This window comes from Mercenaria mercenaria, chromosome 8 (assembly GCF_021730395.1).
Source record: "Mercenaria mercenaria strain notata chromosome 8, MADL_Memer_1, whole genome shotgun sequence".
In the NCBI taxonomy this organism is placed as follows: domain Eukaryota; kingdom Metazoa; phylum Mollusca; class Bivalvia; order Venerida; family Veneridae; genus Mercenaria; species Mercenaria mercenaria.
This window is the reverse complement of record NC_069368.1, coordinates 55329069-55343214: the sequence shown is the minus strand read 5'-3', so window position 1 is coordinate 55343214 and position 14146 is coordinate 55329069. Positions and strand designations below refer to the sequence as shown.

The 14146-nt window shown below is 32.8% G+C and overlaps 2 protein-coding genes across 3 annotated transcripts in view; one reads left to right on the top strand and one right to left on the bottom strand.

Annotated features, from left to right (window-relative positions):
- LOC123566304 (small conductance calcium-activated potassium channel protein 1-like) overlaps positions 1-14146 on the bottom strand; it is a 275631-nt gene that overhangs the window by 155921 nt on the left and 105564 nt on the right. The window lies entirely within an intron of this gene.
- LOC128558889 (uncharacterized) lies at positions 6771-8585 on the top strand. Its single transcript, XM_053549157.1, has 2 exons — positions 6771-6863; positions 7272-8585. Exons 1-2 carry the CDS (start codon positions 6771-6773, stop codon positions 8583-8585), a joined length of 1407 nt encoding a protein of 468 aa, XP_053405132.1.

The window sequence follows — 14146 nt, the reverse complement described above, 5'->3', positions numbered from 1 at the left end:
CCGGCCGCCACACGGCACAAACAACGCTGCTGTGATAATAAAACAGAAAAAGTGGAAACTCCACAGGTCGCTCAACAAAACAAAAACGAAAATGTTGCAGGCTCACTTTGATTGAGCCTGTCCATGGACGGTAGTGGAAATGCATGCTACCGTCCACGCCCTCTAGCCCCGGGTTGAGCAGAACTCAACATTTACACATGCTAAAAGTACAAAAAAAACAATTTAGAGACATCCGCAGATGTGTTCATACGGCGGTGCACATGGAACCTTCAATGCTACACTAACCCCTATTGGACATTTCAAAGTGTTGCATAAAGCCATATTTTCAAAATAATTTAGTGGGCCTAAATCATGTTATATTTGTCTCTTCAATAAAACAAATATAACAAATAAATTTGTTGTTTTTGATTGCGTCCGAGGTCAATATCATTTTTACAGGTCCGTAAAAACACATATTGACCGAAACATAAGTCTATAATTGTTATATTATATGCCCTTTTGAAATGCATTCATTTGACTGGCCCATATTTCATACATATAAGAAAAAGTGATATCACAAGAGTCATTATCACTTTTGCAGGTCAGTATTGCTTTCTGCAGACCCGCGCATGCACTCATTTCGACCAATCAAATGAGCGCATTTGAGAAGGGTATATAATATTTGTTTTTATCCACTTTCGACAAGGAAAAACAAATTACACGATTAATTTGTATGTCTTGGGCAGAAAGTAATATTTCAATAAGTTGTCCTTCTTAACATAGATAAACAATGTCTTGCTTTTGCTTATCTATTGTAAATATCAAGATTTCAATGAATGGAAGCAAACGCATGCATGTTTTACTTGCTTTTTAAATTGAACTTTTGTATACAAATGTATTTATGACAAATTAATAAAAACTCTTCTAGCATGTAATATTGTGACGACTTTATATATGGCGCAAATTATTGACTATCGAGGAAAAACAATAGTTTAAAGTGTTGTAATGTTAGATATATATCTAAAAGTGTTTTCATTTTCACATACCCTGAAAAAAAAACATTATATAAATTATATAATGCAATTGTCTACGGAATAATAATCTAATAGACCATATATAAATCATTAATATTATTTGTCCTAGTGACTTACTTTTTAATTACTAAATAATTAAAATGAATTAATTGATCAATCAGGTTTAAATAAGCTATGAGGCAGATATACGTCAGCATTGCCCATTGGATGAAAATAATTTACACTATTATAATTATAGTATGGAGAGAGAAAGGGTATCCTTGGCTTATTTAACATCTTCTACAGTTCTAGAAGGGAGCAAATACTTTCCAAAACAAATAAGCCGCACCAGGAGAAAACAAACGTAGTGTATTTGCGACCAGCATGGATCCAGACCAGCCTGCGCATCCGCTGTTCGCTTTCAAAGCCTATTGCAATTTGAGAAACAGTTAGCGAACAGCATGGATCCTGACCAGACTGGTCTGGATCCATACTCGTCGCAAATGCATTACGTTGTGATGACAACCAAGACATAAAATAGTTTATACCCTGTATAACTCAACACAGGGTTAACACAATGCCGGTATTCACGAGAAACCAGTGGCAGATATTGAAACTGGAAATTATCAGTCTATACCTAGAGTCAAAATAGCTACGTCTTTTCCACATATCATGATAAAGTTGTTAAATGGTGATACCTCAAAGTTAGTATACTTAAGACTACGTTTACACTATTTTGCAAATTCAATGAAACATACATGATCGTCCTTTGATTGTGAGATTCCTTAAAGACACTGATTCTGGTATGCAAGGTATGTGGCTTATGGTCTGCATATTGGCGGTAAGAGCCAATATACAAGACTGGACGATTGATAGACTTGCTTCTGTTTAACATAATAAGCTACTGTATAGCTACTGTGCAGTAAATAAATTGCAGGTGATATTTCTCACCTTTATAGCAAATCAGTTTTCACCTTTATAACGAGTTTAGAAAGCTTGATTGAATTAGGGCTAAATAAACAAAGTGATAAGATACAACAGTGTTTTTATCATATTTTTAATAAATCAAGTTTTCTAACAATTACATCTTATCATTGCAGTTTTTTTTATCAAAAATATAAAAAATGCATTCAGGCACATAGCTTTTAGAAAAAATAAATTATGTGTATTTTGAACAATGATATGTCTTTATTCCTGGATTTATTATACATAAAAGAAACATTATTTAGACAACACAAGGGGAATTATGCATTTTAATATATAAAATCCTTCTGTCCATATTCCTTTTTTATCTATTAAAAATGTAACTGAACGCTTCTTTAAATAATTGCTAATAAAATCCAGCAATTATCTTTTTTCTGGTTTTATTTTGTTACTTTTGATAAAAAGATCATAATCATTGAATAAACAAACTTGTAATTTCTCTTTAAATAAATATTAAGTTTTAAATAATTATTTTATTGTTGAGGAGTGAGAATTGCTTTGCTATAAGAGTTATAAATTTAATTGGCCAGGAAATTATTAAACATGACTGAGCAATCAAAATTAGTATATTATCAATTAAAATGATTTTGTGTACATTCTGAAAAAAAAAAAAAAAAAAAAAAACAAAAAAAACAGCACTTCAATCAATAAAATGCAAAACACAGGAAATAACCAATTTATCTGTAGGCAATAAAATTTATGATTCTCTGACAATAATTAGGCTACATGTCAAGTCTACGGGGGTTTTATGGACCCTTATCAGAGTGGACCAGACAGGATCTTGTATATTGGGGATTAAAAAGTCTGGTATTTGGGGGTGGGGGGGGTCACTTATATAAGAGATTTTCTTTGCCTTTAACAGACCATTCTATATTCCAAAAGGAACATTTACATGTTGTAACAGGTGATGACATGATACAGTACCAAAATGCCATTGACGGCTGTTCATGATAAAATTGTAACTAAAACAATAGAATTCATTTTAGCATATCAGAAGCTTAAAACATGTGTCCGGTATTTTGGCAATTGTTTGGAAAAATGAATATTTGTGAAGATAAACCATGGTCTACATTCTAATCATTGCTAGTAAACTACGTCTCCACTACAAGTGACTTTAAAAAAAAATATGAAGTTATTTATAAATCAGTAACTGTAAGGCTGTTTTTAAGCATCCGCGCAGTCTGGTCAGGATCCGTACTGTTCATTTTCAAAGCCTATTGCAATTAGAGAAACCGTTAGCGAACAGCAACCAGACTGGTCTGGATCCATGCTCGTCGCAAATGCATTACGTTGATTTTCTCATGATGCGGCTCAGATTTTGTTGACTGCTTTTTTATGTTTATGTAATGAAATCAATATAGTTTACAAACACTGTTTTGTAACTTCTCTTGTCATCATTGTTTTCACTTTTAGATGTTCAACGCCAGTTACAAGTGTACGTCAATGGACATATCGAGAAATAATTCAGATATTTACGGCGTAAACATTGGTACATATTTATGAAAATTAACCGCACATAGTACAGCAAACTGAAGTTAAACTGATTTAAAATCAGCATTTTCGTATAATATAATTGGTCATGCAGGTCATGAAGATTCTGTGCAATCATAAATGATAGGTCTTCAGTTGGTAACAACTGCTGTCTGTATCATAGAAATGTTATATTAAACTCTACATCTGCCTTATTAAAATCACGTTGCTTGGCTACGTAATTTCATATGAAGTCAGGGATAAAATTGATTTCGTCTCTAAGGAGATGTAAGTTTAGCTGCACGTTATTTAATTTCCCTCGATCCGTTATTTTACAATTTAACACCCACGTTTGATATTATGCTCCCCGTGGAGAGAAACAAATTGCAATCCTGATTTTTGCAGACGTTATTCGATTTATATAACTAGAAAACGGTCAAACTAATAAACTTCTATATGGCTGCACCTGTGTGCAGTGTAGCGTAATGGTTACTCAAACAAGAGGACAGAGGCTATCCTAGATTGTTCACACAACAGTTTTACGTCTCAAACTGAGAACAGTTTTGGTAGAGTCATCACAAAACATTTTTGACAAATTACTTTGAAAAGTTGAGAAAAAGGTTTAAACAGTTCTCCATAGGTCATTTAAGGAAAAACTAGACCCGCCCTAGTTATGTATTTTTACAAGCCACGATGGCTTTAAACTCAACAATGTACTACCTAAAGAGCATTTTGTGAAATTATGTGAGCATTTTTTATTTTAACTCTTGTAGAATAACGCAATAACACAAATCTAAAAGTTTAAATATTAATTTATTTTCACAATAAAAGTTCATCATACAGTATCTTAACAAATATAACTGACAGAGTATTTCATTTCATGAAAACCTAAGCATATCTGGCTATCTCTCTTTTATTCCTTACCTCTCTCTGTTCTCCTCTGGTTTGCATATAATACATATGTAGACAAAATGCTAGACGGCCAATGCATTACATGATTGTACTTTATCATATCGCCAAACTTCCTGCATTGACTTATTGACTTGTTTGACAGATAAACTCGTTTGTTGAGAGAAACTGAATTTAAAATAATATAGCCGCTTAATATTTAAAGAAGTTCAATAATTTATAGTCCCTAAAGCTTATCTTCTTTTATAAAAAAATAAACTAAAAATACCCTGTTACGCTATGTTTTAACAAATAGAGATAATGTGAACAATCAAGAAAAAGTCAAGCTGATCAATATTTATGTAATTTTTTGTTTGATTTTACAGTTTCTTTTTACACTATCCACACACAGACAACGTGACAACATCCTTTGCTAACCGCTGTCATTGACAATCGGGGGCTTATTTATAGATCATGGAGAAAATTTGTACGATATAACTAATCCGAAAATGCGCAAGATGTGTTGTATCAGGTATTTAAATTTCAAACTATTCTTTAATCAAAAGTTGAACAAAAGAGATCACATATTTAGCGAGTGTCTTTTTGACGAGTTTTAAAGGGGAAGGAATTCCTAACCATATGTTTTTCTTTAATATGAAAACAATCATCCAAACTTTCATCATCCTGAAAGAGTTTGAAATTTAAGATAGCAATTTTATTGAAAAAGGAGACATTTTGATATTTAAGGGTTCCGAAATAGCAAACCACGGAAGTAGCCGTTTTTGTGTATTTATTGATCCCGTCATTTACATACTTCTGTTATATTTTTAGTTGCCTTCAAAACAATAAAAAAGTCATGTCAACTTCAACAAGTCCCCGGAATTAAGACATACGCTATAGACTAGTAAAATAAATGTCTTCAGCAAAGATATATTAAATTCAATATTTTGTTTTACGTTGCCAGGGGAAAAAATCAATATTTTTTAAAATGTTAATAACAGCCATTTCTAAGCCGATTTTGAGAAAAACCTAGCAGACAGAAATAACATCACCACATCGTTGTCTTTTCCACTTGAACACTCGGTCTAGAAAGTCAACCAAGAAAAGAAAAAATACCATATCTTTTTACAATTGGACCAGCGGTCTCTTACTACTAATTGTTTTCATCTGAATAAGTCTCATTTGAACAATTGTGGTAGAGGGTTACTCAAGGACAATCAAAGAGCATTTGAGTAAATAATATTAACACTCAACACTCAAGGTCAAGGTCAGATAGTGAGATGTTTACATGTTTTTGAGGAGAGACTTAAAATTGGATTTTAAAAGCTTTAAAAAACAGTAACAGTAGAAATATGTGTATAAGCTAATGGGATAACATGAGGATGTTAATATGGTATGCTGCCTATGTCGAAAAATAACCAGAAAAAGAGAAAAAACAGTAGTAAAGGAACTGAATTGAAAACTGAAAAAGGTAACGAAGAAGCAAAAACGGCGGGAAGCCCTACCTGGGATAATACGTGCTCTGGATCATTTATGCAATTACTGGCCGCAGGGGCTAATACAGGTGATAGTAATGTTTTAATTGATCAAGGTAACTGTTTATCACTGAGCCATTTACAACAAAAAACAATTATGAATCCTAACGGTCAAAATGTTGGATTAACATATAATGCGCCTTCACCAGTCGGACAAGTATACAATAATGTACCAAACATGATGTATAATGGCTATTCCCCAGTGTCAGTACCAATGAACATGCAGAATATTAACAATAAATCCCAGCAATCACCTCAAAGTAATGTTACAAACGCAGACATTATGAACTTCTTATCATCGAAATTTTCAGAAATAACGTCAAAATTCTCAGAAGTGACGAAAAGACTAGATAAATTAGAGGGCTTGGAAGAAAAGGTGAGGAATGTTGATGACAAAATGACAAAATTATGGAGCGACATAGACTCGCGTGTCACCCGCCAGTCAATATCGAGTCAATGGAAACCCGTGTAGAAAGCAATGAGTTTGACATAGATAAAACCAGGGACGATGTCCGTAAACTGAAGGAACAAAGTGATAGACTTAAGGATACGATGACAGACTTAGAATCTAAAGCAATGATGAACAATTTAATTATCGGTGGAATACACGAAGATGAAACCGAAACGCAGACCAAAACCCTTGAATTAGTGAACAGCTTTCTTAAGGACACACTTAAGATGCCGGAGACGGATTTTAATTCAATATCGATAAATCGTGTGCATCGTATCGGTAGAAAAATCGAGGGCAAACCAAGAAATATCTTGGCAGTGTTCAATGAAAATGAAAATAAGAAGTCAGTAAAGGCATTTAGAGGCAATATTGAGAAGAATTCGGGTTACTACATGCATGATCAGTTTCCGGCGGAAGTGCACTCAACGTAGAAAACTCGTACCAATTATGATGAAAGCGAGGGCGGATGGACAAGAGGCATACATTAGATACAACAAGTTAATAGTAAATGGTCATGTGTACTCAAATGGAAAATACGACCAGGTGCAATAGGTCGCACAGGAGGGTGATATCAAAGTGTGTGCTTGGAACGCTCATGGATTAACAAATGATAAAATTCAAAATGAAGACTTTGCAAACCTTATATCGGATAACGACATTGTTTTTCTTTTAGAATCATGGACCAATCGAAAAGCAATGTGAAGTTAAACGGTTATGTTAGTCACAATTTATATAGAAAATTTCAAAATAAAAGAGCCAGAAGAAGTTCTGGTGGTATTGCTATATATTATAAAGAAAATTGTGTGGCTTAAGCTAGACAAAGCATATTTTTCCTTTGAAACTGATTTGTATATATGCGGTGTATACCTATGGGGTGAGAGCTCTCCAGCTTATAATTGTGTTAATTGTAATCTATTTGAAATATTACAATCTGATATATGTGATTTTCAGCTGTTAGGCACTACTATAGTTGCTGGAGATTTAAACTCTAGGGTAGGACTCAAACCAGACTATATAGATTATGACACGAATATCCCTTTTCTTAATGACGATTCATATGTGCCAGACGTCCCGTTAAAACGTGTGTCGATGGACTCAGTCAGTAATTCGCACGGATTACAATTACTTGATCTTTGCAAAAGCACGGGAATACGGATATGTAACGGTATATTAGAACCCAGTGGTACATACACCTTTTGTTGTGAGCACGGTAGTAGCGTGATCGATTACTTGTTATGTAAGCAAGAAGACTTTTTTCACATCAACGATTTTACAGTTGCTGATTTCAATGAATTCTCGGACCATACGCCGTTATCATTCACTTTATCATGCGAAAGGTTAAGGGAGCAGACAGATTTACCTATAGATGAACGCACTTATATTAGATGGGATAGTGCGAGAAGGGATGAAATTAGAAGGTTAATAATATCAAAATTACCAGAGTTTAACCATGTTTTGAATAACAGTGAATCAATTAATACATGTGCTGACGATTTTGTAAGTCTAATGAATGATGCTGCGTCACCTCTATTTGCAAAAACAATTAAATACAGAGACAAAGTAGCCTTTAAGCCAAAAGTGTCCCCGGTTAAAATGTCTGAATGGTTTGACAAGGAATGTTATGAGAAGAAAACGGAATATATTGACGCATTGCGTGCTTTTAATATCGTGAAAACTTCCGTAAACAGGCAGTTGTTACATTCGAAAAAGTGTGAATATAAAACATTTATAAAAAAGAAAAAAATGATGTATAAAAAACGAAAAATGATTGAAATAGAGAATTTAAGAACAAAGAAACCGCAGGAGTTTTGGAAGTATTTCTCGAAGAAAAATAGTAAAAAGGGAGAAAATATTGATATTGGAGACTTTTTCAAACATTTTAAAGCACTGTCCGAAGAAATTAATATTTCAAATAATGAGAATGCAGACGAGTTTTGTGGTAGGAATTTAGATCCCAACGACGTTATCTATGAACAGTTTGATGTTAGAATTAGCCCGGAGGAAATAGAGAAAGCAATTAAATCATTGAAAAAAGGAAAAGCGGGTTCCATAGATAATCTAATAAATGAATATTTCATAGAAGCAGGTGACATACTACTCGGACATATAACGGACTTATTTAACAAAATTTTCGAGAGCGGCGAATTTCCAAACAAATGGATGGAAGGTTTGATAGTATCCTTGTATAAAAAGGGCGATGAACGGGAACCTAGTAATTATCGTGGAATTACGTTGATTAGTTGTATAGCAAAATTGTTTACATAAGTGATGAATAATCGACTCCGTGATTGGTGCAAGAACTATCACATTAATACAGATGCACATTTCGATTTCAGGCCAGGGTTGTCAACGGTAGATGCTATTTTTAGTCTAAATACACTTGTTGAAAATATGCTGAATAATGGTAAAAGGCTGTACGTTGCAATGGTTGATATGAAGAAAACTTTTGACTCAATTAATAGAAATGCATTGTGGTATAAGTTATATAAACTTGGAATATCGGGAAAAATGTTAAGAATGTTGAGGGCTATGTATACAGAAGTGAGAAGTAAAATTAAACACTGTGACAAGTACTCGGATTTTATCAATATATTCATTGGCTTGAAACAAGGGGACATAACTTCGCCACTTTTCTATGCATTATTTATAGAAGATTTAGAAATGTATCTACAAGCCAACACCGACGGAATAACACTACAAGAGGTCACGCTGATGTTACTGATGTATGCAGACGATATGGCAATTGTAGCTGAGACACCACAGGATTTGCAAACTAACTTAAACTTGCTGAAAGATTATTGTGACTGTTTGGGTATTGAAGTCAATATCGAAAAGACTAAAGTAATGGTATTTAAAAAGGTGGAAGAATACGGGTAAATGAGCATTGGATATATGATGGCCAACCTCTAGAAACTGTGACAAATTTCAATTATCTTGGTGTAGTGTTTAACTCGTCTGGTTCCTTCAATATGAATCAAACTATGCTTTCAGGAAAAGGTCTTAAGGCGATGAACTTTTTGTTACACAATATAAAACAGTTTGACATGAAACCAAAAATATATTGTCAGCTATTTGACTCCTTTGTGAGCTCTGTTCTCAACTACTCGTGTGAAGTGTGGGGAATTATTAAGTCTAAAGAGATAGAACGTATACACTTAAAGTTTTGTAAGAGAATATTGAACGTAAAGTTAAGTACCAGCAACACTAGTATTTATGGAGAGCTAGGTAGATACCCTTTGTATATCAATAGATATGTTCGTGCTTTAAAGTATTGGTTCAAAATTGTTAATACTGATAACTGCATATTGAAGGCATTATATAATTGTTCACTTGCTGATTGTAATAACGGTAAAGTTAACTGGACAAGTAAGGTTAAACATTTATTGTGCTCGAATGGTTTCGGATACGTTTGGGAGAATCCATTTGAAGTGCATAAAAATTTTAGCATCACTATTTTTAAGCAAAGACTAATTGATTGTTTTATGCAAGACTGGTTAGAAAATATTAGTACAAACAGAACATTGTCATTATATAAATATATCAAAACAGACTTTAGTTATGCTGGATATTTAAACCAGTTATCAAAATGCAAACGATTTGCTTTGACTAAATTGCGTGTGTCTGCACATAGCCTTAGGATAGAAACGGGCCGTTATGGCCGTAATAGACTCGATAGGGAAGATAGAACAGAACAGAACAGAACAGAATGTTTTATTCCAGACTTATACAAAAGTACATCGTCTTGTCTACATACAATATAAATAGTAATCATAATCACGTGAATATGTACAGGGCAAATGAATATATACAACAAAACACAAAGAACACACACATTGAACTGTTACTAAGGCTGAACAATTATCTATGTATACTCTATTGGGAATTAAAAATTGCGTTTCTTAATGAAATAGCTTCTTTGATATATTTGGATATATTTATCAAGACTGTTCTATTTTGACTCTTTAGTAATTCGATAAATTTATACATAGACGGTTTAACATAATAGTATTTTTTCAAGTATTTTTTACGTATATCTTGAAAACATGGACATACACATACGAAATGATATTCATCCTCTAAATCTAAAAGGTTACAACATTGACAATATCTCTGTTCGTGTGGAATGTTATTACTTGCATATCTTCCAGTTTGTGTTCTAAGGGGGTGCGCAGAGACTCTCAATCGACAAAAATAAACTCTATAATTTCGTGGTAATATATCAAGATAGTTCTCATAGCAAAGAACAGATTTACAATGATTATAGTTACTAAGTACTGTACTTCGATCCAATGTACCAGCCCATTCTTGCTTGAAAGTATCTACAACTCTACATTTAAAAACATTAGGAAACAATTTGGGGTCCACAACGCAATCTTCATTAAAAATATCTGAGAAACCATAGTCATTTAACAACTTTTTAACGTTTGATACCCAGTTTTTATTTCCTCTGTTACAATCATTTAAACCTTCTTTATACAAAGTTGCTAAAACAATGTTTTTGGAATTTCTAACTTTACACCAATATTTAATAATTCTAACATAACGTGATACATACAACGGGTATCGACCAAGCTCACCGTAAACAGCTGCTGAGCATGTATTTATTCTGACATTTAATAATCTTTTACAGAATTTCAGATGTATTCTTTCCAATTCCTTAGACTTAGTATAACCCCATATTTCAGATCCGTATCCTAAAATAGAGCCGACAAAAGCATCGAATAACTGGCATAAAGTCTTTGGTTTTAAGTTGAACTTTTTACAATTAAAAAATAACGTATTTAATGCTTTTAACGCTTTACCTTTCAAATACTCTTGATTTAATGCAAAATTGCCTGTATAATTAAAAACAGTACCAAGGTAGTTAAAATCGTTCACAACATCTAGGTTATGGCCATCATAGGTCCAGTGTTCTGCGGGTAATAATCGCCCACGCTTACAAAAAGCCATTAATTTTGTTTTCGTTGTATTAACCTTTAATCTCCAAGTGTTACAGTATATATGTAAAAGATCCAAATGATTTTGTAGTTCAGAAGGAGACTTGCCTAAAATGGCCATATCATCAGCAAAAGGCACCATAATTAAAACAATATCATCGAATGAAAGACCAGCGTCCATATTACTTTGTAAATAAAGTTCTAAGTCCTCTACGAAGAGAGAGAATAAAATTGGGGAGATTACCTCCCCTTGTCTTAATCCAACAGCATAGTGAAAATAATCAGAATAACTAGAACAAGATTTCACACAAGATTTAACTTTTTGATACATATCCCGTATAATTCTAAGTAATTTTCCTTGTATACCAATTTTGTACAATTTCAACCACAAGGCATTTCTATATATGCTATCAAAACACTTCATCATATCGACAAAAACAACATACAACCGCTTATTTTCATTAAGATACTTTCGTATTAAAGACATAAGCACAAATATAGCATCTACTGTAGACCGCCCTTTCCGAAAACCAAACTGGGCATCTGAGACAATATTGTTACTTTCACAAAATGATTCAGTTCGAATATTAAGTACAGTTGTAAATAATTTTGACAGACAACTGACTAATGTTATTCCTCTATAATTATTGACGTCACCAGTACTGCCTTTTTTGTGAAGAGGTATAATGACACCCTCTGCCCATTTCTCAGGGTAAAATCCTGAGTTTAACACAGCATTAAATAAATCACATACATGAGCACCTATTATATCAATACTTTCAATAAAATATTCATTCATTAAACAGTCACTCCCAAGAGCTTTACCTCGTTTCAACAATTTAACAGCATTTAAAATTTCATTGATTGTAATTGGTTGATCAAGTTCCTCAAATGGAGTATTTTTATCATCAAAATTATGTTCATTACAAAAAGTTTCAGCATCACCATTTGTACAATTAAAAATATCATTACTAATATTTGCAAAATATTCCTTAAATACATCTATCGGTATGCTGTTATTCCCTGTGGTAGATTTACTTTTAAAGTATTTCCAAAACTGTTTCGGTTTACTATGTTTCAATTTTTCTATTTCTGACATTTTTTTATTGTAATACAATCTTTTCTTTCTACGTATAATATCTTTATACTCCTTTTTACATGCACATAAATAATCTCTGCTACTGTCATTCTTACAAATATTAAATACCCGTAATGCTTCTAAATACACATCTCTTGCATTTTTACATTCTCGGTCAAACCAATCAGAATTATTAACACAGGATTTGTCATCAAAATGTACACTATTATTGAAACTACAACATTTTGCAAACAATGGATCTGCTATATTACGAATAACAGATGTAAACCCATTTAAAACGTTATTTATAGATTCTCTTTTTGTACAATCAATATTATCAACAATATTATTTAATTCGGGCAATTTTGCTATTAGACCGGTGCGGAATTTATCTTTATGTGCACTGTTCCATTTATATTTAATCTCTTTGTGACTATCTGACCTTGAAACATAGTTATTACAGCATAACGTAAAACGTAAAGGAGTATGATCACTCCATTCATTGATTGATTCAATAGAAAAACTTTTTATCAATGGAAAATTATTCTCACGGGTCAATAAATAGTCAATGACCGAAGCACCTCTAGGTGATACGCAAGTATACTTGCAGGTGTCACCTATTGTACCGTTAACAACACGTAAACATGACGATTTACAAAGGTCAAGCAATTTAACTCCGTGACCATTGCTTACATTATCAATTGAGGCCCGATACAAGGTCCCGTCAGGGATATATTCATTATCGTCAGTAAATGAATTGACACAGTCATGAACAATAAAGTCATTTTTGTTTCCAATACTGCTATTAAAATCACCAGTGACATATACAGTTCCTAATTCTTCAAATACACATATATCATTTTCGAGAATTTCAAACAAGTCAACATTAACAACATTATAAGCTGGCGAATCATCACCCCAGATATAAGCGCCACAAATATAAATATCATTTTGAAGATGAAAAAAGTTATGATCAAGTTTGAGCCAAATAATTGTATCTGAATGATTTTTTTATAATTTTAATACCATCCTTTATACTATCTCTATAATATAGTACAATTCCACCACTACAACGCCCAGCGTTGCGATGTTGGAACTTCCTGTAGAAATTATGCGCAGTGTAATAGATAGACTGTGTTTAATTTGTGGTGCTGAAAATGGAGACATAGAGGACGAATATCATTTTGTGTTGAAGTGCCCAAAGTATAATATTATAAGAAAAGAACTTATTCCAAAATATTACTGGAGGAGACCCAGTATGTGGAAATTTATAGAACTGTTGAACTCTGAAAATGAAAAGACACTAACAAAACTGGCATCTTATGTATTAAAAGCGAATGAAATAAGAAATAACTGTGTAAATAATGTGATGTAAATGCATTGTCTGTTTTGTATTTCACTCTCCGAATTTATTTATTTATTTGTTGTGATGTAAATGTATTTAATTATGCAATTGTTATCTGATCTTGATATATATTATTATTTGTGTAGTTGGAAAAGGAACTTCGGTTCAATTCCTAGAAAAAATAAACTTATGTTCTGTTCTGTTCTGTTCTGTTCATGTCTGTAAAAAGGTAATATTCTCACTGTGTGTATAGAAAGAAAAATGACTTCGCCGGCAAGTGGTCATGTTTCATGAAGAAACATTACAATCTAAACATACGCGGTAGAGATATTGGTATAAAATCAATTAGAAATCCTGTCAGGAGATTCTTTTAACTTCCAAAATGTATACAAAGAAAAGAAACAGCATTATCAGTTGGCCAATTTTTGACAAGGAAATGTCCTTTCAATGTTTCTTTTTTCTATTT